The sequence below is a fragment of the Lepus europaeus genome, chromosome 2 (assembly GCF_033115175.1).
Source record: "Lepus europaeus isolate LE1 chromosome 2, mLepTim1.pri, whole genome shotgun sequence".
Lineage (NCBI taxonomy): Eukaryota > Metazoa > Chordata > Mammalia > Lagomorpha > Leporidae > Lepus > Lepus europaeus.
Genome location: NC_084828.1, coordinates 163,639,062 through 163,663,220, shown reverse-complemented (window position 1 = coordinate 163,663,220; position 24,159 = coordinate 163,639,062). Strand labels below are relative to the sequence as shown.

Genomic DNA, 24,159 nt, shown 5'->3' with positions numbered 1-24,159 from the left:
TATTAGTCTCTGTTTCCAGATTAGTGTGATAATGTTAGTTAGGCACATTCTATAACTTTGCGAAAATCTAGAGTGAAACCCGTGTGGTTGCCAGAAGCCAGTGCTGGACTTGTGGGTTAGTAATACAGCAAGCTTTTCTCTCCCTTCCACCTTCTGAACTCATTGAAAAGTATGCATGGAAGCCTGACTTAAAGAGATGGAACAATGGGACAGGTGTTTGACCCCACGCTTAAGAAGCCAGTTAGGACATCTGTGTCCCACACAGGAGAACCCCAGTTCAATCCCTGGCCCTGGTTACTGATTAGTTTCCTGGTAGTGCATACCCTGGGAGGCAGCAGGGATGGCTCAAGTAGCTGGGTTCTTGTCACCCTCGTTGAAGACCTGGACTGAGTTCTTGGCTCCAGGATGTGGCTTGGCTCAATTCTAGTTGTTGTAGGCATTTGAGGAGTGAACCAGCAGATGGAAGCTTGCTTTCTGTTTCTCAAATAAATAAGTAGAAAATTTTAAAATGAGAAGAAAGTGAATATTAATTTTATTACTGGCAAAGCTGGGTTAGAAAATGCAGTTTGATCTGTGTCCAGAATCATACTTCCTAGAAGTTTCTAAATCTTGGACCACCTTACCTAAGGGAGAATCTACTGCACATATTTCCATTTCACCAGATGCAAGGGGGTGTCTTCCTCACATGTATGAGCTCCAAAGAGAGGACAGAGAGACATGCTACCCCTGTGTGTACATTTCACGTGAAAGCAATAGAAGTGATGCTTGCATACGCTTTTGGGGGTAGGCTGCCTTGAACAGGTGCATGGTGGTATCTGGCCTTTGGGACAAGTGGGGCTACAGTGCAGTCTGAGGGTTTCTGGCTAAGCTGGTGCTCTTGTAGCTGCCATAAATAAGGGAGCAGAGAGTATGGTGTGGGCCCATTAAAGGTCAAGGAGGACCTGAGACAGAGGAGCAGAGAGGATGGGAGAGGGATGAGGGAGTGCGGGCAGCAGATGGCGGCCTTTCTTTTATCCCGTGTTTTCTCCTGAAGAATGGAGATGTTTCTTCACTGACATAGGCAGACAGGGAAATGGGACCCTCCAGTTGTTCTTTCTGCTCACTCTGAAGGCCTCGGTCTCAACACAGGTCTTGTGTTGGCGGCTCCCTATGTGATGGCTCCCTGGAAGTGTGATCACCTCCCTCTCAGAGCACTCAGACTTTTTAGGACTCCTGAGAGAGTGGGTGAGATTGATGGTGATAGATGTCAGAAGAGCAGTGACCCATAATGTGGGATTATAGGAAGATTTATGTCCTTAAAGGGGCACGAGGGAGCCTCTGGATGGGGGTAGCTTCAGGGCATATAGAAATAGGATGGCTTGTGGAGTTGTACACTTGCTTTACATCGCTTATTTAATACCTAAATAAAAAGGGAAAAATAATAAAAATAAAAAGTTAAGGGGTTAAGAATAGGGTCTGAGTTTGGCTCCATCTACTTTGGCAGTCATATGGCTTTGGACAAGTTCTTTAACCTCTGTGAGTCTCAGCTTAGTTTTTATTTATTTATTTATTTTTTATTTTGAGAGGGGGAGAGAGAAAGAGGGAGAGGGAGGCAGAGAGAGAAAGAATTCCTATCCTGCAATGGCCAGGGTTAGGGCCAGCTGAATCCGGGAGCCAGGAATTCAATCCAGGTCTTCCATGTGGGGTGACAGGGATCTACTGTCTTCCCAGGTTGCACATTAGCAAGAAGCTGGAGTCAGGAGCCAGGAATAGCACTCAAACCCAGATGCTCTCATGTTGGATCTGGGCACCCCTAAGCAGCATCCCCACTGCTAAGTCATGGACCTGCCCCCGAGCCTCAGTTTCGTCTGTGTCCGACAGTAAGGATGTCGTGGTTAGAAGGCTTTTGTGAGAATTACCTGAGGATGTACATAAAACCTTAGCTCAGTCTGGACTAACAGCAGGGACTCAGTCATCTGAGTGCTCCTTACCACAGCAGCTGGCGTGCCTCTGGGAGGACAATTATCAGTGCCGAATGCCACCAGAGGCTGCCATGATGACTGTGGGAGGCATGTTGAATCGAATGTCTGACAGACTAGGCTCCGCCTGCTGACCCCTTCCACTGCTGGTTGTATGGCCTAGTCTATTCACCTGTCGGAACCTGTCTTCTCATAAGTAACACTTAGTCATAGTACACTTTCCGATGACAAGGATCACGTGTGAGGACAATACATAGAAAACATGTGTTCATCTATCTAGCATTGTAGGTGTATTTATTGAGAACCTCCTAAGTACCAGGCACATGTTGGGCACTGGGGATTGGAATGAACCTGAATGATACAATCCCTGCCTCCTGGCACACAGTAAGTGCTTAATAAAAGACTGTGATGGGATGTGTATGCACATAGAGTAGAACATTAGGAACCATTCCCCCAGAGCTGTGCCAGCAGGAAAACGAGTGCTCTTGCGTGGGGACTTTGCCAGTAAACACCCAGCGGAATCTGAGATTGCTAAGAAAGTGTACTGATTGCGAGGACCTTGCTGACCATGCTCTTGACTTCTCATTGCAGCCTGTTGTGCCGCCCTCACGGAACTGGTGCTCAATGACACCAATGCTCACCAGGTGGTCCAGGTGAGAACGCTGCTCTCCCAGGTCCGGCTCCCATAGGCAGATCATGAGTAATCCTCCTCTCTTGGCAGTATGAACCCCACAAAGTAGGATGCCATCATGTGATTTTAAAAAATTTTAACATTTATTGTTTAAGTTAGATATTTCCATTTTTTATTTCTGTCCTTCTTCCTTTAACTCACTTGACTTACAAAGGTCTGACCATGTGGTTAAATTGATGCTGCTGGTTCTTTCCTAAGTTATGTGTAGCCTGAATGGTCTTAATTCTGATCCTGTAGCATACTTTGAGTTATGGACAACAGTCATAACTGAGCAAAATATTGATGGCCAAGAAGCCAATTTCAGAGTACAAGTCATTAATTAATATACTATTTATGCAGTTATATAAGTAAATAAATGAACATATAAATATACTCATCTGTGTATCTAACCTGTGTTTTGGTTTGTATTTCAAAAGCTACCTCCTATTTACTGAATTTTACAGGGGAGACGTTTTTGGGGGGTTCAATACAATACATTCAACATTCACTTCAAAATACACAAATCCATAAATGTTATTAAAGGTTCACATCATTTAAGGTGGAAGTCCCTGGGGGATCTCAGTAAATCAGGGGTAGCTGGCAGGACAGGGTATTTGGTATTACCTAGATTGAGGTTCAGTTTCTGCTATCACATCTTATTGCCTTAGCTCCTGGAAGAAATGCTTTAACATTGCTAAGTCTTATTTTCCCAAGCATAAAACAGGGAAGTTAGAAATTAATTACAGAGTAGCTGTGAAGATTATATGCAGTAAGGCAGGTAGAGTTCTTTGGGGTTATAATATAACTATGCTACATAACAGAGACCACTAATTTGTATATTTAATACCTACCAAAAAAGTAACAATAAGTAAATACATTTTGTTCCTTCCTCCATGTAAATATTTGTATTTGGGTAAGTCTAGGAAGGCATTAACTAGTTTTGCCAGTAGCTTTCATTTTCTTTTTTAAAAGTTTGTTATTCTTGTTTCTTTTCCTTACATTTTTATGATCATTCTATATGTATTCTTTAATTTCTAAAACTACAAAGAGAGGTTATATTCATAGTTAACTATTTAAAATGAAGAGTGTAAAGATTTTAGGATTCTTTCAGCCCTTAAGGCATTCGGATCCAGCCGAAAAGCCCATGAGAGTATTTCAGGCATGGAAAGCCAAGACACTGTGGCAAAAAAACCAAAAACCAAAAAACAAAACAAAAACAAAAACAAAAAAAACCTAAATGAAAGATCTCTGCGAGTGAGATCCCAGTGGAAAGAACAGGTCATCAAAGAAGGAGGTACCTTTCTCTGAAGGGAGGAGAGAACTTCCACTTTGACTATGACCTTGTCTAAATATTATCAGAGTCGGCAAACTCAAAAGGCCTCCATAGCCTTGGCAACTCATGACAAGAGCCTAGGGTGATTACTGACGCCATAAACAAGAGTGTCAATTTGTTAAGTCAACAACAGGAGTCACTGTGCACTTACTCTTCATGTAGGATCTCTGTCCTTAATATGCTGTACATTGTGATTTAATGCTATAACTAGTACTCCAACAGTATTTTTCACTTTGTGTTTCTGTGTGGGTGCAAACTGTTGAAAGCTTTACTTACTATATGTTAAATTGATCTTCTGTATATAAAGATAATTGAAAATGAATCTTGATGGAATGGGAGAGGTAGTGGGAGAGGGGAGGGTTGCGGGTGGGAGAGAAGTTATGGGTGGGGGGAGCCACTGTAATCCATAATCTGTACTTTGGAAATTTATATTCATTAAATAAAAGTTTAAAAAAGATTTTAGGATTCTTTTTCTCTGTTCCTATTTAAAATTTATGTTTTTTCTTTTTCTGTATTTAAACAGTTTAAATTTATATACTTTATCATTTCTATAACTTATATTAATAGAAGGAGAACAGATTTCTTGTGTTTCATAGATACAATCCTAAGGAGATAACCACACTTACCTCCCTCAAATTACCCTCATTCTTTCCTTTCTTTTTTCCTTTAATTTTTACAATAGCGTTTTTTTGTATTTCATGCATAAGGATACTGCCCACCATATCTTCCATGTCTCCCTCATTCCCACCCTCTCCCCTCCTTCTTTTCTTATCTTTATTTAAATTTTTATAATGGTATACTTTAGATTTTCTTTATAATCATAAATTTAAATTTCCATGCAATAAATAATTCAATAAATAGTAAGTAAAAACAAAACAAAACAATGTTCCTCAAGAGTGTAGACAAGGGCTATAAACAATCATCAAATCTCAAAATGTCAATTTGCTCGTATATGTTACATATTTTGTGCTCTGTATATTAATTATCACAAATTTTTCCCCATCCTCAATTTCCCTCCTTCTTTTTTTCCTTCCTTTTGTTTAAATTGTTGTAAAAATGTGTTTTCAGTTTACTCTATAATCACAGACTTAATCCATCACTAATCATAATATCCAACAAGTAAAAAAAACAGAAAGACCACAGTTCCATAGGAGTATAAGCAAGAGTTAAAAATAACAATCAAATATCAAATGTCCATTTCATTCCTATACATTTTTTTGGTATTCTATATTAACTACCACATATCAGAAAAAACATATGATATTTGTCTTTTTGGGACAGGATATCTCATTAAGCATATTGGTTTTCAGTTGCATCCATTTTTTTGCAAAAGATAGGATTTCATTAATTTTTGTGGCTGAATAGTATTCTATAATGTATATTACCACAATTTGTTTATCCAGTCATCTGTTGATGGATATCTGGGTTGATTATATATCTTAGCTCTTGTTGTGAATTGAGTTGCAATAGACATGGTGGTACACATAACTTTTTCATATGCTGATTTCATTTTGTTTGGGTAAATTCTAAGGAGTGAGATGGCTGGGTCATATGATAGTTCTATTTTCATATTTCTGAGGAATCTCCATACTGTCTTCCATTATGGTTGTATAAGTTTACATTTCCACCAACAGTGCAGTAGGATACCCTTTTCTCTACATCTTTGCCAGCATTTATTATTTTTTGATTTTTGGATGATAGCCATTCTAATTGGGGTGAGGTGAAACCTGATAGTGGTTTTGATTTGCATTTCCCTGCTGGCTAGTGATCCTGAGCATCTTTTCATGTCTGTTGGTCATTTGTATTTCATCCCTTGAAAAATGCCTGTTTATGTCCTTTCCCCATTTCTTAACTGGGTTGTTTGTTTTGTGTCTGTTGGATTTCTTGAGCTCTTTATAGATCCTAGATGTCAGTTGTTTGTCAGTTGCATAGTTTGTAAATATTTTCTCTCATTCTGTCAGTTGCCTCTTCACTTTTTTGAATGTTTCCTTTGCAGTGCAGAAGCTTCTCAGCTTGATGTAATCCAGTTTGTCTATTTTTTGCTTTGATTGCCTGTGCCTCTAGAATCTTTTGCAAGAACTCTTTGCCTGTGTCAATGTCTTTCAGAGTTTCCCTCTAGTAATTTGATATCAGGCCACAGATTTAGATCCTTGATCCATTGTGAATTGATTTTTATATAAGGTGTAAGGTAGAGGTCTTGTTTCATACTTTTGCATGTAGAGATCCAATTTTTCCTACACCATTTCTTGAAGAGATTGTCCTTTCTCTGGGATTGATTTTAGCTCATTTGTCAAAAACTAGTTGGTTGAAGCTGCATGGGTTAATTTCTGGAGTTTCTATTCTGATCCATTGTCCTGCATGTCTATTTTTGTGTCAGTATCAGGCTATTTTGATTATAACTTCCCTGTAGTATGTATTGAAATCAGGTATTGTGATGCTCCCAACTTTGTTTTTGTTGTTTTAGATGTCTTTAGCTATTGGAGGTCTCGTGTTTCCATATGGATTTTAACATTGATTTTTTTTTTTTAGATCTTGGAAGGCAATTCATTTTGATTGGGTTGCCATGAATCTGTAAATTTCTTTTTTTTTTTTAAATTTGCAGTGTCTTTTTTAAAAGAAAGCTTTTTTTAAATAAATATAAATTTCATAGGTACACCTTTTGAATTATAGTGGTTCTTCCCCCCCATACTCACCCTCCCACCCCCACTCCTGTCCCACCTCCTACTCCCTCTCCCATCCCATTCATTATGATTCATTTTTAATTATCTTTATATACAGAAGATCAACTCTATACTAAGTAGAGATTTCAACTGTTTGCACCCACACAGACACACAAAGTATAAAGTACTGTTTGAAGACTAGTTTTCTACCATTAATTCTCATAGCACAACTCATTAAGGACAGAGGTCCTACATGGGGAGCAAGTGCACAGTGACTCCTGTTGTTCTGAATCTGTAAATTTCTTTGGGTAGTATGGACAATTCTTCTAATCCATGAACATGGAATATTCTTCCATTTTTTTGGTGTCTTTTTCTATTTCTTTATCCAGTCATCAGTTGATAGGCATTTGTGTTGACTCCATATAAATGTATATACTTTAATAATTATAATCTTGACTCATTACAGACAGTAGATTATAGTTTAATGTTGTGGTTATAATCTTTGTTCAACTACTATGTTGGCAATTATAGTATTTTTCTATTTAGTTAAAATTCTAAAAATATCCTAACATTTCTTCTTTAACATAAATTTTTGAGAGTCTGTAGTTTCTTCTTTATGCTTATGTGCTTCCATGACACAGTCACTTGTCACTGATAACAGCCCCTTTATTCTTCCAGGAAAATGGTGTATATACAATTGCAACATTAATTTTACCAAACAAACAAAAGAATGGAGCAAAAACTAATCTATTACAGGTAATAAACATGTCTATTGTTCTTCAATATCAAGCTAATGAAATCTGGGAAAACTTGATTACGTAACCTATGAATTTTAGAATTTTTAGGTCTGTGTTGGTCCCTGTGCTGACTGAGGGAAAAAAACCTGGCCAGGGAGGTGATTGTGGAGACAAATAGGATTAAAACATTCTGACTGGCTTAATAGTAGTCACTCTGTATGGGAGAATTAGGTGATTTTATTTAGCTGTTTCTGCTCTTATCAGGAAGTTCCTTTTATAAAAATATGCTTTGCTTCTGTATCAAAAAATAACAACAGAGGAAAATTATTTTCTATTTTTAAACATGGGTAAAAAGAAAACTGGTAAAATGGGTCTTAATAGACGAAAAGGGACTTACCCATTGGTTAAAGGGATATTGGGTGAGGTGCCAGTAGCATCTGCTACCCAGTGGAAAGGCATTCCATACACAAACAGCATGTACAAAGTGTAGAAGCCCAGGAGCTTAGCATATGCTTAAGGAAGGGAGGCTGCTCAGTGGGACTGGGGTGTGGCTGGGAAAGGGTGTTTCCCAGGAGAGGAGGCCTCAAAGGTAACCGAAGAGCACACTTCTGCTGGTCCCTATGTGCTTTTCTGAAGAGTGGGCAGTGAGGTACCCGTGTCTGCACTGATGCTAGAATGTTAAATTCAGCGTTAGAATTAAATCGGCAGTAGTTTCATTCAGCTTACCTTTTCCCCATGTCATTTAGCAAGGGACATAAGAAACAACCTTGAACTTCAGTCCCATTGCAGAGCTCTCATCCAGGATGACCGCCACAGCTAGCGGAGGCTCCTGAGCTGTGAGGGTGTTGGTAGCGGGGCGCTTTGGGGAGCTGCCAAGGACAACATGCAGGTGTGGGGATCGGTGGGACACCATGCTGGGAAGCACAGCTGCGTCCACCCTGCAAGCATTTAGTGATATCAGGAGAGGGTCTTATCCAATCCCAATGGAGATGGTTTCTGAGGAGTGTGCAGCCCCCTTGTCTCACCAAGCCCGTTCATGTCATTTCATCATCATCTATCTATCCTCTTGGATGACTAATTTTATGAGCGAGCCCCAGCTTCAGTTGAGCAGACTCTTGTCACTCCAGAGGTGGCCTTTTGTATGGGTACAACTGCAGGCCGGGGGCTCTCTCTCTTCTCTCTCTCTCTTTTTTTTTGGTCAGCACTGCAAAATCTCAGTTGTTTATTTTCCTTAGTTAAACCCTCACAGGCCTCTCTCTGAGTGTTCTAGGGAGTTGCTGTAGATTGTTCTATTTGGGGACTGCGTAGGACTCCTTACTCAAGAGACCAATTTGTCAGGTTGAGTCCAGTGTGCCTGTGGCTATTTTTATATGTCATCATTTCTTGTGGTGGTTTCTCACAGAAACCATATAAATATTGAGGCATACATAGCAGGCTAGAAACAAAATAAACCTTGAGCTCCTGGAAATCTTTGGACGTTTGGTTTTCTCAGCATAGGGATTTTATTTCTTGTCTCTGTGCTCCGTGTGCACTCTCTAGAAAGGAATTAATGACAAGAACTGAGTGAAACAAGACCAAGGCCCCTAGTGCTCCACCACATAAACACTTTTAAAGGCGAGAGCTAATGCAGGTGTTAGGTGTTTTCTGTTTTCCATTATAAGCTTTGGCTCCCACTTAGGCCAGATACTCACAGTAAAAGTCACTTTAATGTTTATTCCGTGATAATTCTTCCCGGTAGATGTCATAGTTTGCCGAGCCACCACTGGAAATTCACGTATCCTTTCATTTTCTAGTGTTATGCTTTCCGAGCATTGAGGTTTCTCTTTAGTATGGAAAGAAACAGGCCACTCTTCAAAAGGTATGATCTTTTTTTTTCTTCTTTTTTATTTCATAAATGTGAATTTACAAAGTGCAACTCAAAAGGTATGATCTTAAAGAAACCTAAGGATTCATTAGACTTGAGGGATGGTTAGCTGGAACTGTTTTCTACCCCCCCCCCCCCCGAGTTAGATGCAGCAGTTGAAGGAAGAATCAGAATGCAAGTGTTTCCTGATTTCTCAGCCCCGACAGATATAACTGAGCTGCTGCAGCAACACCCTAATGTTAAAAATTAACAGAATGGTGGGAGAAGAGAATAAATCACTATATGAGCACAACTCTTCTCAGTTATGTGTGACTACTATGGTTTTTAAGTTTTTTTTAAATTCAAGATATTTATATTTTAAATGGATAGCATAAAAAATATGTGCCTGTTTTTGTCCATTCTGAAATTACAAAGTTGATTTGATAATTTCCCCCTTAATCAATAGAAAAGCAAATCATTTGTCCTGTCTCCTTGTGAAGGCAGGGGTTCATTTGGAGGGGAGGAGGCTGTGATGGTGAGAGTGACCCACAAGTTGCCTCCTGGGAAGCAGGCACTATGCATTTGGACAGATTAGCCAAAGTCATAGGCCAATATTCTTATGAGAATTTTGTTGATAACGCAGAATACAAATAAAGTTTTGAGTTAATGTAATAACTTTTGTTCAAAAAACATGGAGCATATTGTGTTGTTATTTTATTTCTATACAACATTTGAATTTAAGAGAAAAGGAAGTAAAATTATTTATCCAGTATAAATTTTCCTTCTGTAGTCTAAACCACCCATTTTAGTGAATGTAAACATTTCCCAAGGTCTTGAAACAAGTACCTTGGAAATGATGCAGAAGTCTCTCCATTTACCTGCATTTTTTATCTTATTTTCATAAAGCATTTAAAAATTAAGTTACTATTTGTTTCCTAGGGTTAAAATGAAGACTGAATCAAATGGCATTTATGAAATTTCATATCACTCAATGATACCCAATAACCATTCCTTTCTAATATGTTTAATAACTACAGCCCCAAATATCTTACAGATAATGTATTTGTATAGTGCTTATCATACTTATATTTTTATTGTGACAAAAATCACATAGCATAAGGTCTACCTTCTTAACAATCTTAAGTGTATAGTACAGTATTGTTAAGTAAGCACCATGTTGTACAGCAGATCTCTGGAACTTTCCTCTCTGTTTTTTCTTAACCCTGTAGCTGTAGCATACTTTTGCAAGGCAAGTTGGGGAATATTAATTCCCTACTTTGTTGATAACCAAGGCAAACTAAGTTGGTTTCATATAATTAACCTGTGAGTGAGCTATGTTCAAAAGGGAGGCAATAAACAGCAGTTTCCGAGCTCTGTGTTAAGTGCGTTTGTATTTTTCCCTGTAGACTTTTCCCCACCGACTTGTTTGAGATCTTCATTGACATAGGGCATTATGTTCGTGACATCAGTGCTTATGGAGAATTGGTATCCAAGTTGAATTCATTAGTGGTAAGTTCTGTGTTTTATTTTCTTGGGCTGCCATGTGGTCAGGATGAGATTTATCACAGCAACCCATTTCTTTGATCTCTTTTGGGTAGGAGGACGAATTGAAGCAAATTGCTGAAAATATTGAAAGCATTAATCAGAATAAAGCTCCTTCGAAATACATAGGCAACTATGCGATTTTGGATCATCTTGGAAGTGGAGCTTTTGGCTGTGTTTACAAGGTGACTTTGCCCCTGGGGAAACATTTCTGATATTCTTAAAGAATCCAGATATCACACTTGCACGTCTGTACTCAATTTAATTCGAGCCCTCATCATTGGAAAATAGTGAACCGATAGATACAGACATTTGATTGATTTTTTCCAACAGGCAGAGATAGCTACACTGATGTTGCCTTAACTCTCAGCTCTAGAAACTGCCCACTAATTTTTAAGAGAAAAAGACATCATTAATCTCTCTCTCATTAACAGTTGAAATACCTTGTCCCAATAAATATTGCATTCTCTATCATTTTAAAAGACTTATTTATTTGAAAGTCAGAGTTACACACACACACACACGCAGAGAGAGAGAGAGAGAGAGGGAGAGAATCTTTCCTCTATTGGTTCACTCCTCACATGGTCGCAATGGCCAGCACTGGGCAGGTTGAAGCCAGGAGTCAAAAGCTTCTTCCAGGTCTTCATTCTCACATGGGTGGCAGGGGCCCAAGCACTTGGGCCATCTTCTGCTGCTTTTCCGAGGCCATTAACAGGGAGCTGGATCAGAAGTGGAGTGGGGTGGACACGGGCAGCAGTGCCAGCATCCCATATGGGTGCCAGTTCTAGTCGCAGCTGCCCTGTTTCCAATTCAGCCTCTGCCTAATGGCCTGGGAAAGCAGTAGCACATTGTCCAAGTCCTTGGACCTCTTCACGCAGCTGGCAGCCCTGGAAGAAATGCCTGGCTCCTGGCTTTGGACTGACCCAGTTGAGGTCATTTACCTGCTACACCACAACACAGGCCCCATGATAGTCTCTAAATTCACAGTTTTCCTATATTTAGCCAATAATATTCTACTGAATATTACAGACTGATCCAGGATATATCATTTTTTGAGTTGTGCTCAGCATAAATACTGTCAGAATTTTAAATGCTTTGGCTAATATGTGACTTTGTTAACTACCCGTTCCAACCCTCACCACTCTATCCCTTCTGTTTTGTTGTTGGTCCTTCATATTTCAGGTCAGAAAACGCAGTGGTCAAAATCTCTTAGCAATGAAAGAGATCAATTTACATAACCCAGCATTTGGAAAGGATAAAAAAGATCGTGACAGCAGTGTAAAAAATATTGTTTCTGAATTAACAATAATAAAGGAACAGGTAAATGTTTTCCTGAAGTTGTTTTTCTTAGACAAGTGTCGTTGAAAGAGAGTTCTTGTTCTATTCTTATCCATGCGGTGTATGAACTAGCTTTTGTGAAATAATTGATATTGAGACAGTGATGTTCTTACCAGCTGCTTTTCTAAGGCTTGACATTGAATCAGAGAAACTTCCTGGAATTGATATCAAGGTTGCAAGCCAATTGGGCCTCTGGAAACAGAAGCATGATATATGAAAAAAACCTCTCTTTGTTGTAAGCGTGCTCATTCCCTTCTTGTCATGGTAGAATATTTGCTTACTTGGTTACATGCATCGGAATGTGACTGAGAGCTCCCGGACTCTTCAAATGGAACCCAGCTGTTAACATTCCTCAAATATGGCTTCTTAAATCTGAAATGTGGATTTTCAAGATGTATTATTATTTACTGGAATGAGTAGACTATTCTGACATAATATAACAGCTCAATTAACTATCATTAAGAAGATTTGTTTTGGGAGAAAGAATAAACATGTCACGAGAGAAATAGGGTTTCTTTTTGTGTTCCAAGAACGCATTGTTTTCTTTTGCAGCATTCCTTATTTTCACAGTCATGACAAACACTATTTCTTTCTACCTCCTGTGGAGAGCCACCAGCTTCACTGCTTTTGCTCTCCTCTGGTTAAATTTGCACTGCATCTTTTCTGGTACATAAAAACATGATAAATATGATTATCCATCAAAATGCAGTTCTGTTCTAATTTATTTTTCTGGTACATAAAAACATCATAAATATGATGATCTTTATCCATGAAAATCTGCAGTTCTGTCCTTATTTATAAATTTTAATGTTAGATATCATATTAATGGCTTCTTTTTTAGTTGACATTTTACATGTTAATGAATTTCAAAAGATATTGTTTGCTCATGGTTAGAATAATGTCTCCTGTGTCTTTTTTTCCCCTCATTTGTAGAATAATCTAGCCTTCCACAATGTACTGTTTTGTTAAAGCATGAGGTTAGACATGTCTTTTGACTTAAACTAACCCAGTATCTTCATTTGGAACCAAGCCATTGCTAGTGAACTAGGTCCAGGAAATAGTTCTAGTTGTGTAAGTGGTCCAGTAGAACTTAAAATATGATATGCTGGGCACTTGCTTGTAAGAGGCCTGACACTTCTGTTAGGTTATTTCTCTTTCATATTTCAGTGCTAAACTCAGCGGACCAGGTTGGTAGTGTTCTCTGGTAGTCATTTGGGGTCTTGGCTGCTTCCTAGGGCATTTGTTTTCCTCTTCATGGTTGAAACTGCCATAGACACTTTTATATCCAAGGTGGGAGAAGAGGAGCACACAGTATTTAGGGCTCAGACCCAGGAGTGCACCTGTTCTGCCTGTACTCACACGCTGCTGGTGAGTTCTGCAGGACAGAGCCATTCCTGGCTACAGCAGAGGCTCAGAGATTTTTCTCTGACCAGGAAGCCATATCTTGCTACAACTCTACTACCATGGAAGAGTAGGACAGCAGAGTTTTGGAGGTCAGCTGGCAGTCTCCCTCTCGAAAAGGTACAGAGAAAGACCAAAAGGAGATGCAAGCAATTTTCAGATAAATGGCCATTCTTCTGCACTAAGACAAATTTCAGTTTACCTACAAATTCAAATTAGAAGTAAACTACACATATTTTAGTGTTCTTGTAGAAAGTGTCTTTCAAAAAAATTTGTTTTTAAAGATTATTTATTTATTTGAAAGGCAGAGTTACAGAGAGAGGAGAGACAGAGAGGTCTTCCATCTGCTGGTTTACTTCCCAAATGGCCATAAAGGCCAAAGCCAGGAGCCTGGAGTTCCTTCTGGATCTCCCTGTGGGTGTAGGGGCCCAGATACTTGGACCATCTTCCACTGCTTTTGTAGCAGCACTAGCAGCGAGCTGAACTGAAAATTCAGCAGCCCAGTCTTGAACCGGCTCTCATATGGGATACTGGCATTGTACGCGGAGGTTTAGCTTGCTATGCCACAGCACTGGCCCCTCAAAATTTTAAGAAATAAAATTTTTATTCCCAACCTTAAGTAAGTAAGCTTTTGTAAAAGAGAAATTTTACCAGGCACTTTTCAAAAACTGCAGTGACAACTTGATTCAATATGACTGCAGTAGAGGTCAAACTACTGCCATTAAAGGGGCAGGTTCAACCCCACTCCAGGTTCTTCAAGGACGGTTGGAGGTTTATAGCCAGTGGGTAGGATGAGGAATTCAATGAGTGGAAAATTACTAGGAAGGAGTTGGTTAGACACCAAGGGTGCAGGGATGAGGAAAGTGATGGGATATCGAAGGTGGGGGAGTTCTCAAGACCTGGCTTGGCAGGACTCTTGCTAGAACTGGTCAGGCCAAGGTGAAGGCTTAGTCAAGAAGAGGTTTTAGAGGAGCCTGATGGGGAGTTTGGTCAAAAAGGAAGAATTTGTCAATCATGATTATGATTTAAACTGAGTTAACTCAGATTATTTCAGTTTAATGTTAATCATTTTGGAGAACATAGATAAAATTAACAATGTATAAATATTTAAAGAGCAATGAAATGTGTGCAACATAGATTATTTTATTTCAGTTTTCTCTTTTATGATGTCTGCGTGTGATATAGGAGCAAGTAGTTCCATTTAGTTCTATAATTATCTATTTTAGTTTAGGGGCTAAAGTGTTGTTCTTAATTTTGCTTGATAAGTCTACACAAGAGATAATTATTTTTAGATTCATTTTTTAGGCAACACATTTTTAAAATTCATAAAAACCTCAATTAGAAGGTATCTTGAAATGCTTATTATATATATAATAAATATAGTTTCTTTGTTATTTTCAAATGTGAAAATCAACTAAGTAGGCTGTGTAATATAATAAGTGTTTTTAATTTATTTTCTTACAGCTGTATAATAAATGTTTTTTATTTTCTTACAGCTGTATCATCCCAATGTTGTTCGTTATTATAAAACATTTCTGGAAAGTAAGTATTATGTTTCACGATATTTCTAATTAAAGAAATGTTTGTTTCCTGTATATAACATCATAAAACAAACATATCTGTTTGTTTATTTTGTTGCTGAAATGACAGTGGATGGAGGTAGGCTCTTAGCCTAGTGATTAGGATACCAGTTAAGATCTGGTTAAGGCACCCATGTCCCACACTGGAGTATCAGTGCCTATCGCTGGCTCCTGATTTCAGTATCCTGATAACCAGATCCTGGGAGGAAGTGGTGATGGTTCAGGTAATTAGTTTCTTGCCACCCACATGGGAGACCTGGATTGAGTTCCCAACTCATAGCTTTGATCCTGGACTAACCCCAGCCATTGCAGGGATTCAGTGACTGAAACAGAGGTTGAAATCTCTGCCCTTAAAAAAAAAAGAAATTCATGGAAAATGAAATTTAAAAAATATAACAGTGGATGATCTTGAAAATCACTTTATTGACTGGTAAGGCAGTAATATAATTAATGACTTTTACATATTTAGATCCCCAATTAAAAGACACTTTATTATTGCTATCTTCTCATAATAAGCAAATAAATAGAAAAAAAATGGAAAGTTGTCTTTGAGTCATTTTCCATCTCCATAATAAATTTCTTTTACATGACATTCAGGTATGTGCCACAAGGTGGCAGTGAAGTCTTGGCCACTTCTGAAGGCAGGCGGGCAGGCAGGCAGGCAGGCAGCATCTTTTCCTGCTAGGATGAGAGAACACTGAAGCCAATGTCGAAACAGCTGAATTCAGTACTTGTTTTAAAACAAAGCAAACAAACAAAGAAACCAGAATCATTGACTGAGATAATATAAGCATTGATCAGCCTTCATCATTTCTGACGCATAGGAAATGTCAAAATAAATTTCCACTTAAAGGTAGATTTAAAGAGATGTTAGGCAGCAATTGGGATTTCCCCACTAGGTTTCCAATGCTGTTGCTACTTAAGAAGAGCTTTTCTGTAGTTTGGCATTTGTTATGATTTTTACCCTTTTCCCTTCCCCTTAGATGACTAAGAAAAACTCGGCACTGAAACTCGTGCAATAAATCCTGCCCCTTTAGCCATTTATTCTTGACGTTAGAATGGTTTCCCATTACTGAGTGCATATCCTGTTAAAAGGAGATCAAAGTTAGCTTCTGACTTATACTGAAGTGACACAACTTGTCAATTTTTTAAAAATACCTGTTTTATTTTATTTATTTGAAAGGCAGAATTGGAGAGTAAGAGAGGGGGAGAAAGAGGAGGGAGGGAGGGAGGTAGAGAGGGAGAGAAACAGAAACAGAAACAGAGAGATATCCTCCATTCACTGGTTTACTCTCCAAATGGCTACAATGCCTGGGTGTGTGCCAGGCTGATGCCAAAACCCTGGACCTCTGCCTAGGTCTCCCACATGGGTAGCAAGAGCCCAGGTACTTGAGTCATCTTCTGTTGCTTTCCCAGGCCTGTTAGCTGGGAGCTGGATCAGAAGTGGAGCAGCTGGGACTTGCTGGCCTCGGAGATGTCAGCTTAACCTGCTGTGCCATATTGCCAGTCCCACAACTTGTTTTGATATAGAAACTACAACTTTTTTACAACCTGACAGCTCCCCAAAAGAATTTGAAGTGGCTTCAAAAAATATGAAACACGATAAAATAAATTAGGCAATTGTAATAAAGGAGACTCAAAGGTGAAAAAATTAACAATTAAGCTAATGATAAAATTGGTACAAATGATAAATATTTCTTGAAATTGTGAAAAATTAGAAACAATATAAGTTTCTCTATGCAGAACTATGATGAAATAAATTGATGTATCTATATCATTCAATTCTGTGCAATGAAGAGAAAGAATTGTATCTGTCTAGTCAGTAATAATAAAACAGTATAGTAGTGGATGTTTAGCCTAGAAGTTAAGATGCCTGTGGCTGCCTATTTGAACTACCTGGGTTTGATCCCTGACTCTGGCTTCTACTTTAGCTTCCTGTTAATGCAGACCCTGGGAGGCAGTGGCAATAGCTTAAGTAATTGGGTTCCTGCCATCCATGTTGGAGATCTGGATTGTGTTCCTGGTTCTCAGTTCTGGCCCTGGCCCAGTCCCAACCCCAGCCCCAGCCCCAACCCCAGCCCCGGCCCCAACCCCAACCCCAGCCCCAGCCCCAGCCCCAGCCCAGGTTTGGCTGTTGCCAATTTTCGGGCGCAGAATCAGCTTATGGGAGATCTCTCTGTCTCTCTGCATTGCAAATAAATAAATTTAAAATTGTTTAAAAAGTATAAAGTACAGAATTATATTCACTATGATTCCACTTTTATAAATATTGCTTACATATTTATGTGTATATCAGAAAAATCACAAAAATACACGTTTCATATTCCATTGCTAATGGTTTAATATTGGTTATACAAGAGGAAGTAGAATTCATTTTCTTTTTCTCTGCCTCCAAAGAAAACGGAGATAAATGCAGTGCTACGAGATTCCCAATATCCAATGTAAAACCTGTAGAAATTCAGCTTTTTCCAGGGGCACAATAGAAATTTCTGTCATGGATAGTGTTTTCAGTTGTGTCTTTGCAAGACCATGGCACGATTCCATTGTAAAATTTGGTAAGATAATTCTATGAGACTACAGAGCAGTATAAAATTCACTGTTCAGAACATTCGCCTTGATTTGATGGTACTTTTTCTTTTCTTTTCTTTTTTTTTTTTTTGATTCATTGTTTTGCTCTTTTTTTTTTAAACTTTTATTTAATGAATATAAATTTCCAAAGTACAGCTTATGGATTACAATGGCTTCCCCCCTCCCATAACTTCCCTCCCACCCGCAACCCTCCCCTTTCCCGCTCCCTCTCCCCTTCCATTCACATCAAGATTCATTTTCAATTCTCTTTATATACAGAAGATCAGTTTAGTATATATTAAGTAAAGATTTCAATAGTTTGCCCCCACATAGCAACACAAAGTGAAAAAATACTGTTGGAGTACTAGTTATAGCATTAAATAAGAGTGTACAGCACATTAAAGACAGAGATCCTACATGATGGTACTTTTTCAAGTACTGGGAGAAAAGACAGGTTTATACCTTATCCAAGGAACCCATGATCTGGGATTCTTTTCCCGTTCTCTTTGACACATTCCGACCATTTCTCACGCTGGGGTACACAGAAAATGATACTATTTGCCAGAATAAACTTACACTAGAAAGTAGTGATTGTGGCAGGGCTCTAGTGGCCCAAAGGTCCCCTCACCTCTGCCCTGTCAAAGCTGAGTGGATCCACCTGCTCAGCACATCGCGGCTTCTTTAGTGTTACACCTGGCTCTCCCCGGGAGAAGCTCAGATTCTCATCGGTATTTGTTTCCGAGATTCTACACTGAATTTAAATTTCTATGACCTCCTGTGTTTCTTATTTAGATGATAGGCTGTATATAGTTATGGAACTTATAGAAGGAGTCCCACTTGGAGAGCATTTCAGTTCTTTGAAGGAAAAACAACACCATTTTACTGAAGAAAGACTATGGAAAATATTTATACAGGTATGCTTTTGTTGTCATTAAAGTTTTCTCAATATTGAAAAATTCTTTTTTTGTTTTTTAAAATGGAACAAGTAAAGTTCTGAGTTCATTTCTCAGAGGTGTGGGTGGCAGTCATCACTGGCTATATGTATATTGGGGAAAATAATTTTTTTATTCTTGCTTCAAGCTCTGCTTAGCTCTTCGGTACTTACACAAGGAGAAGAGGATTGTCCACAGAGATCTGACACCAAACAACATTATGTTGGGAGATAAGGACAAAGTGACAGTTAGTAAGTATAAAAATGTGAAAATTTCTACCAAAGAAAATTTGACCATTATTCTAGAGTAGCATCCAGCAGAACTTTTGATGCTCAAGGGAAGCTCTATCTGTGCTTTTGAGTATGGTTGGTATTAACTACATGTAGTGATGTGTTGAACAGTTGGACAGAGGCTAGTTGATGGAGGAACGAAATTTTTGATTTCATAGAGTTTTAGTTTTAATTAATTTCAATATCTTGTTGTACAAGTGGCTACCATATTGGACAATGACCAATATAGTTTCTAAATGATTCAGTTGAATTTTTCCCCTGAAAGAATAAAGTACTCTTTGGATATTTAATTCCCAAGTCAGTGGTTTCCAGGTTGTTTTCTATCTGTGGTATACCGCCTCTTCAACAAGAGCTTTTTTTTTTTTTTTAAGAAGGCTTTTATTTAATGAATACAAATTTCATATGTACAGGTTTTAGGAATATAGTGGATATAGTGGATCTTCACCCCATTCCCACCCTCCCACCCTCACCCCCACTCCCATCGCACCTCCTACTCCCTCTCCTGTCCCATTCTTAAGAATTCGTTTTTAACTAACTTTATATACAGAAGACCAACTCTATACTAAGTAAAGATTTCAACAGTTTGCACACACATGCACACACATACACACTAGGTATAAAGTACAGATTGAGAGTAAGTTTTACAGTTAGTTCTCATAGTATAACTCATTAAGGACAGAAGTTCTACATGGGAAGTTATTGCACAGTGACTCCTGTTGTTGATTTAACAATTATCACTCTTATTTTTGACATCAGTGACCACATGAGGCTCTTGACATGAACTGCCAATGCTATGGAAGCCTTTTGAGTCCACAAACTCCATTGATATTTAGACAGGGCCATATGCAAAGTGAAATTCTCTCCTCCCTTAAGAGAAAAGTACATCCTTCTTTGATTTCTTTCTAAACTTTTTTTATTAGTTTTCATATTTACCTTAGTTTCACACATCAACATGATAAAAAGATTATAGAGAAAAACAAGTTTCCTGTACCACTTCTTTGCAATTTCCAATTATGTTTCCCCTCCAAAATAATTTTTAGTTCTTTTTAGCTTTTTTCTTATAGTATTTGATTTTCCATTGTGGCAGTTGAGGATTTATTTAGTTTTCTTTCTTCCTCTTCTTCCCAGTCTCCTGTCCTACCAACAGAGTTATAGCACAATTTTGGGTTAAATCATTATTCAATACTTACTTTATTACCTCTATGTAATTATTTATCAATGTTGATTACCTTTAATTTCACATGAACTTTTTGTTTTTCTTAGAGTTCATGATTGCCTTCTGTTTTGTGAACTGGTTTTCTATGTATCTATTATTTTTCCCAGATTTCTCACAAGGATTATAGAAGCTCCTTCTGCACTGTTTTTTATGTGGTTAAACATAATAGCTACTCAAAATTTTGTTTTCCTTAGTACCCATTCCTGGAACTGCTTTGCTGCAATGTAGATTGGATTTCACTTTAGGTCTCAGAACGTTTTCTATTTGTCTTCTGAGTGGAGTCTTTATTTCTTGTAGCTCATGCATTTCTTTTCTTTTCTTTTTTTTTTTTTTTTGACAGGCAGAGTGGATAGTGAGAGAGATAGAGAGACAGAGAGAAAGGTCTTCCTTTTTCTCATGCATTTCTATTTCTGTTTTTTTTTATCCCATTCTGCTTTGCCTAAGTATATCTTCAAGTATTTTTATAAGAAAAAATGTTTTTGGAGATACAATTTTTAAATGCTTGCATGCCGCAAAATATTTTTATGGGGCCCTCACACTTGGTGTTGGTTTGACTGGTTGTAGGATTCTCAGATGAGACTCATTATCCTTCAAAATTGTGAAGGCATTACTTCAGTCCTCTAGTATCTGACTTTGCTATTAGGAAATTCAGTGCAATTCTGATTGCTGTTGCTTGGTCCACCAGCTATTTTATCTCTCTGGACACTTTTAGGATGTTCTCTTTATTCACTGCTTTGGATGGGATTTTTTTTTGTAAATTCAATGTATTTCAAAGTAGGTGGACTCTTCAGTCTGTAGGATAAAAAATTTTAGTCCCAGGAACTTTTCTTGTGTTATTTCTTCATTCTTTTTCTCCCTTGTGTTCTTCCTGTTTTGCATCATAGAATTCCTGATAGTCTAGATATAATATGTACCAACTGATATTCCTAATTTTGAATATAATTCCTCTCAGTTTAAATTCTTTATCTCTTGTACTTTATAGTTATTCTTCAACCTTATTTCCTTGCCCCTCTATTGAATATTTTATTTTCATGTATTTTGAATTTCCAAACATTCCACATTTTTTCTTCTTCCACTTCCAAGGAATCCTGCTTTTATTCTGTCTTAGGGTAACACACACACACACACATATTCAGCAAACTGAATGTCTCTGTGTTGCCTATATTGGCTGGGTTCTTTTTCTTTAAATTCTCATACCTAGCTTGAGATCTCTTTTTTGTTGGGGGCTTTTCTAGACTTTCTGGTGATGCTTGTCTGGCCTTTAATAATTCTGAGAAAGGAATGAAAAAGGCTATCAGAAACTGTGAGTTTCAGTTAAGGTCATCATCTTGTAGACTTCATTATAACATGATGGAGATTTTCCTTTCGAGACCCCAAAGCCAGTATTTCAAGCAATGACTGATCTTTCAATATCTTGCCAGTGGGAATGTGCATCTGTCTACTATAATTCTGAAGGCAGTGTAGACAAATGGGGCTTAGGGAAGTATAGTCAGTTAAATTTTCACTGCGTTCCTTGAGTATAGTTCCACTCTACTTGGTTCCTTGCAAAATAAATCTGTTTTCTCTTGGTGGCACAGGGTACACAGGTTTCCTGGCTTTGTGGTTGTGGGAGGGACCCTAAGGACTTTATCTCTATTATATATTTGACTTTTTGCTTCACTCCTTCCTTGGGTAGCACTGGGGACTTCTGAGGGTGAACGGACTGTTTGGCTTTTCTGACTTGAGACCAATCGGAAACACGAGTTGAGACTTGTGCTGCACTGAGTCTGTTACGCTCTCTGTTCACTTCCACCTTTGTGGTATCTCCTCCTCTGTTGTTGCCAAGCCTATTTCCATTGTTCCTCTGGGTTAGAGACATTTCAAAGAAGACCCCTTTATTTTATCAAGGGTTGGAGAGGTGGAGGGGATAAACACATATGTCATTCCACCTTTTTATTTAATTCAAAATGAGCAGTCCAGTTGTATTTTTAAGTCAACATATCAGGCTTAACAAAATATCCCGTTTCCATGTTGACTCTATAACGTTAGTAAAAATGTATTTTTACTTGGATTCAAGTTTTGTTGGACTCCTCAGAAAACTTTCCTTTGTTTCACAAGAATAAGCCAACTTTTGTTTTTGTCTGGCTTGCCCCTTATTGCCATTTTGCTTCATGTTATTCTTATTCACATTTATCAGACTTCTACTTAGGAGTTATTAAGTCAAAAACTATTTCCATATTTGTAGACATTTTAGCTTTGCAAGAGGCAATATTTTCCCAATTTCAAATAAAGGGGGAATGTTAAATCTCTCAAAATCTTATCCTAGCCCAATATCTAACAAAGCAATTCTTTGAAAAGGGCATTGATGTTCTACCATTATTTTCAGAGAATGTAAAAAGATTTTATCACCAAAAGGTTAATCCACAAAGATTTGATATAGCTGTATAAAAATAGTTTAATATAATACTGCTGAAAGGTTTTTTTCAGTATCTATCATTGTTGATATAAAAATGTCATTAGACTCTTTTTTTTTTTTTTTTTTGGACAGGCAGAGTTAGAGAGAGAGAGAGAGAGAGAGAGAAAGGTCTTCCTTTTCCGTTGTTTCACTCCCCAAATGGCCGCTATGGCCGGCATGCTGCGGTCGATGCACTGCGCCAATCCGAAGCCAGGAGCCAGGTGCTTCCTCCTGGTCTCCCGCGCAGGTGCAGGGCCCAAGCACTTGGGCCACCCTCCACTGCCTTCCCGGGCCACAGCAGAGAGCTGGACTGGAAGAGGAGCAACCGGGATAGAATCCGTCGCCCCAACCGGGACTAGAACTCGGGGTGCCGGCGCCGCAGGCAGAGGATTAGCCAAGTGAGCTGCAGCGCCGGCCTCATTAGACTCTCAAGAGTGGTGATAGTGAAATTTAAAATCTTTCAGCATTAATGTGACACTAAGTGTATAAAATTTCCATGTGTTGGAAGTTGAAATATAGCTGTAATTCATTGTGCTTATAGAAGCAGACTTGCTGTTATGGGTTTGGAGGCCTGTCTCCACAAGGGGGAAACCTTGTCATGTTTTATTTTTCTCTTTTCTTCTAGAAAGTTTGTTTACTTCTGGTAAAAAAAGCACAGAATTGCTAAATTATATTTCAGATACACAGGACAAAGTACACTGAAAATGTGACAAGAAAAAAAAATCTTTGGAAAAACTAAGATTTCTTTTTCCTCATTTTTTTCTTCAATGTAGGTGAGGTTTTAAATTTTAAGACTAAGGTTGGATTGCAATTATTGATAGCAAGCATGCTGCCTAGAGTTTTCTTTCATAAGTAAAAAGAATAGAAGATACTGACATAGTCAGGTATGTATAGTTATAGAATGCTATCTATTAAAAACTTCTAAATACTCTTCCATTTGAAAAGCTATCTTTTAGTGACATATACCTTGACTTATGTCCAGGTCTTGCTCTCACATTTATTTGTAGCTTTTGAGGCCACACAAGGGAACGTACCCTGACTCAGTGGCACACTGGGCAAAGCATAAAGTCTGCCTTAAAAGCTGTCACCTGACAAGGAAGAGCCCACAATGCCATTACGTTACAGAATGACTCTAGAAGGGACTGGGTGAAAATGAACCTTAAATGCATCATTTCATGTTTCTTTACCCACATTTAGTGTAAACCCTTCACATCCTGTTTCCTCTCCTGCTCCTAAAAAAAAAAAAAAAAGACCAAATTCAATTACCGATAATAAATTTCAGGCATAGATTTTAGTACACGTCTCAGGACGTCGTATGTTCATCCTGCAAACAAACAGGTTGTGCATATTTCTGTTTCTCCAGTGATATTTGGCTGCTGCTGCTGGTGATAACAAGAACATCCTTTATTTAATGTAACATTTATCAAAGGCTTGACTGCTCTTCTACTGCCCCTCACATACCAGGCATTGCAGGGATGAATATAAGATGAAAAGCCATGGTTTCTGCCATCTGAGCTCCCAGCCATATGGGGAAGACTTCCAGTTATTCACTCAAAAATTGTTTCCTGAGCTGCCACACTCAGCAGTGAGCAAGGAAGGACGACAGACAAGTCCCCCATCTTCATGAAGCTTGTAATTAAAGGATCATGAAGGTTAG

General features: G+C 38.4%; 1 protein-coding gene across 5 annotated transcripts in view; it reads left to right on the top strand.

Moving 5' to 3' along the window:
• The window catches only part of NEK10 (NIMA related kinase 10), a 368,558-nt gene that overhangs the window by 73,030 nt on the left and 271,369 nt on the right, over positions 1-24,159 (top strand). For all 5 annotated transcript variants that reach the window (XM_062179356.1, XM_062179349.1, XM_062179342.1 and 2 more), the window contains 9 exons: positions 2,550-2,611; positions 7,300-7,377; positions 9,152-9,216; positions 10,608-10,710; positions 10,800-10,928; positions 11,926-12,063; positions 14,979-15,024; positions 18,423-18,544; positions 18,711-18,813. In XM_062179356.1, the coding sequence (XP_062035340.1) occupies positions 2,550-2,611; positions 7,300-7,377; positions 9,152-9,216; positions 10,608-10,710; positions 10,800-10,928; positions 11,926-12,063; positions 14,979-15,024; positions 18,423-18,544; positions 18,711-18,813 (846 nt within the window). The remainder of the gene's footprint in view (positions 1-2,549; positions 2,612-7,299; positions 7,378-9,151; positions 9,217-10,607; positions 10,711-10,799; positions 10,929-11,925; positions 12,064-14,978; positions 15,025-18,422; positions 18,545-18,710; positions 18,814-24,159) is intronic.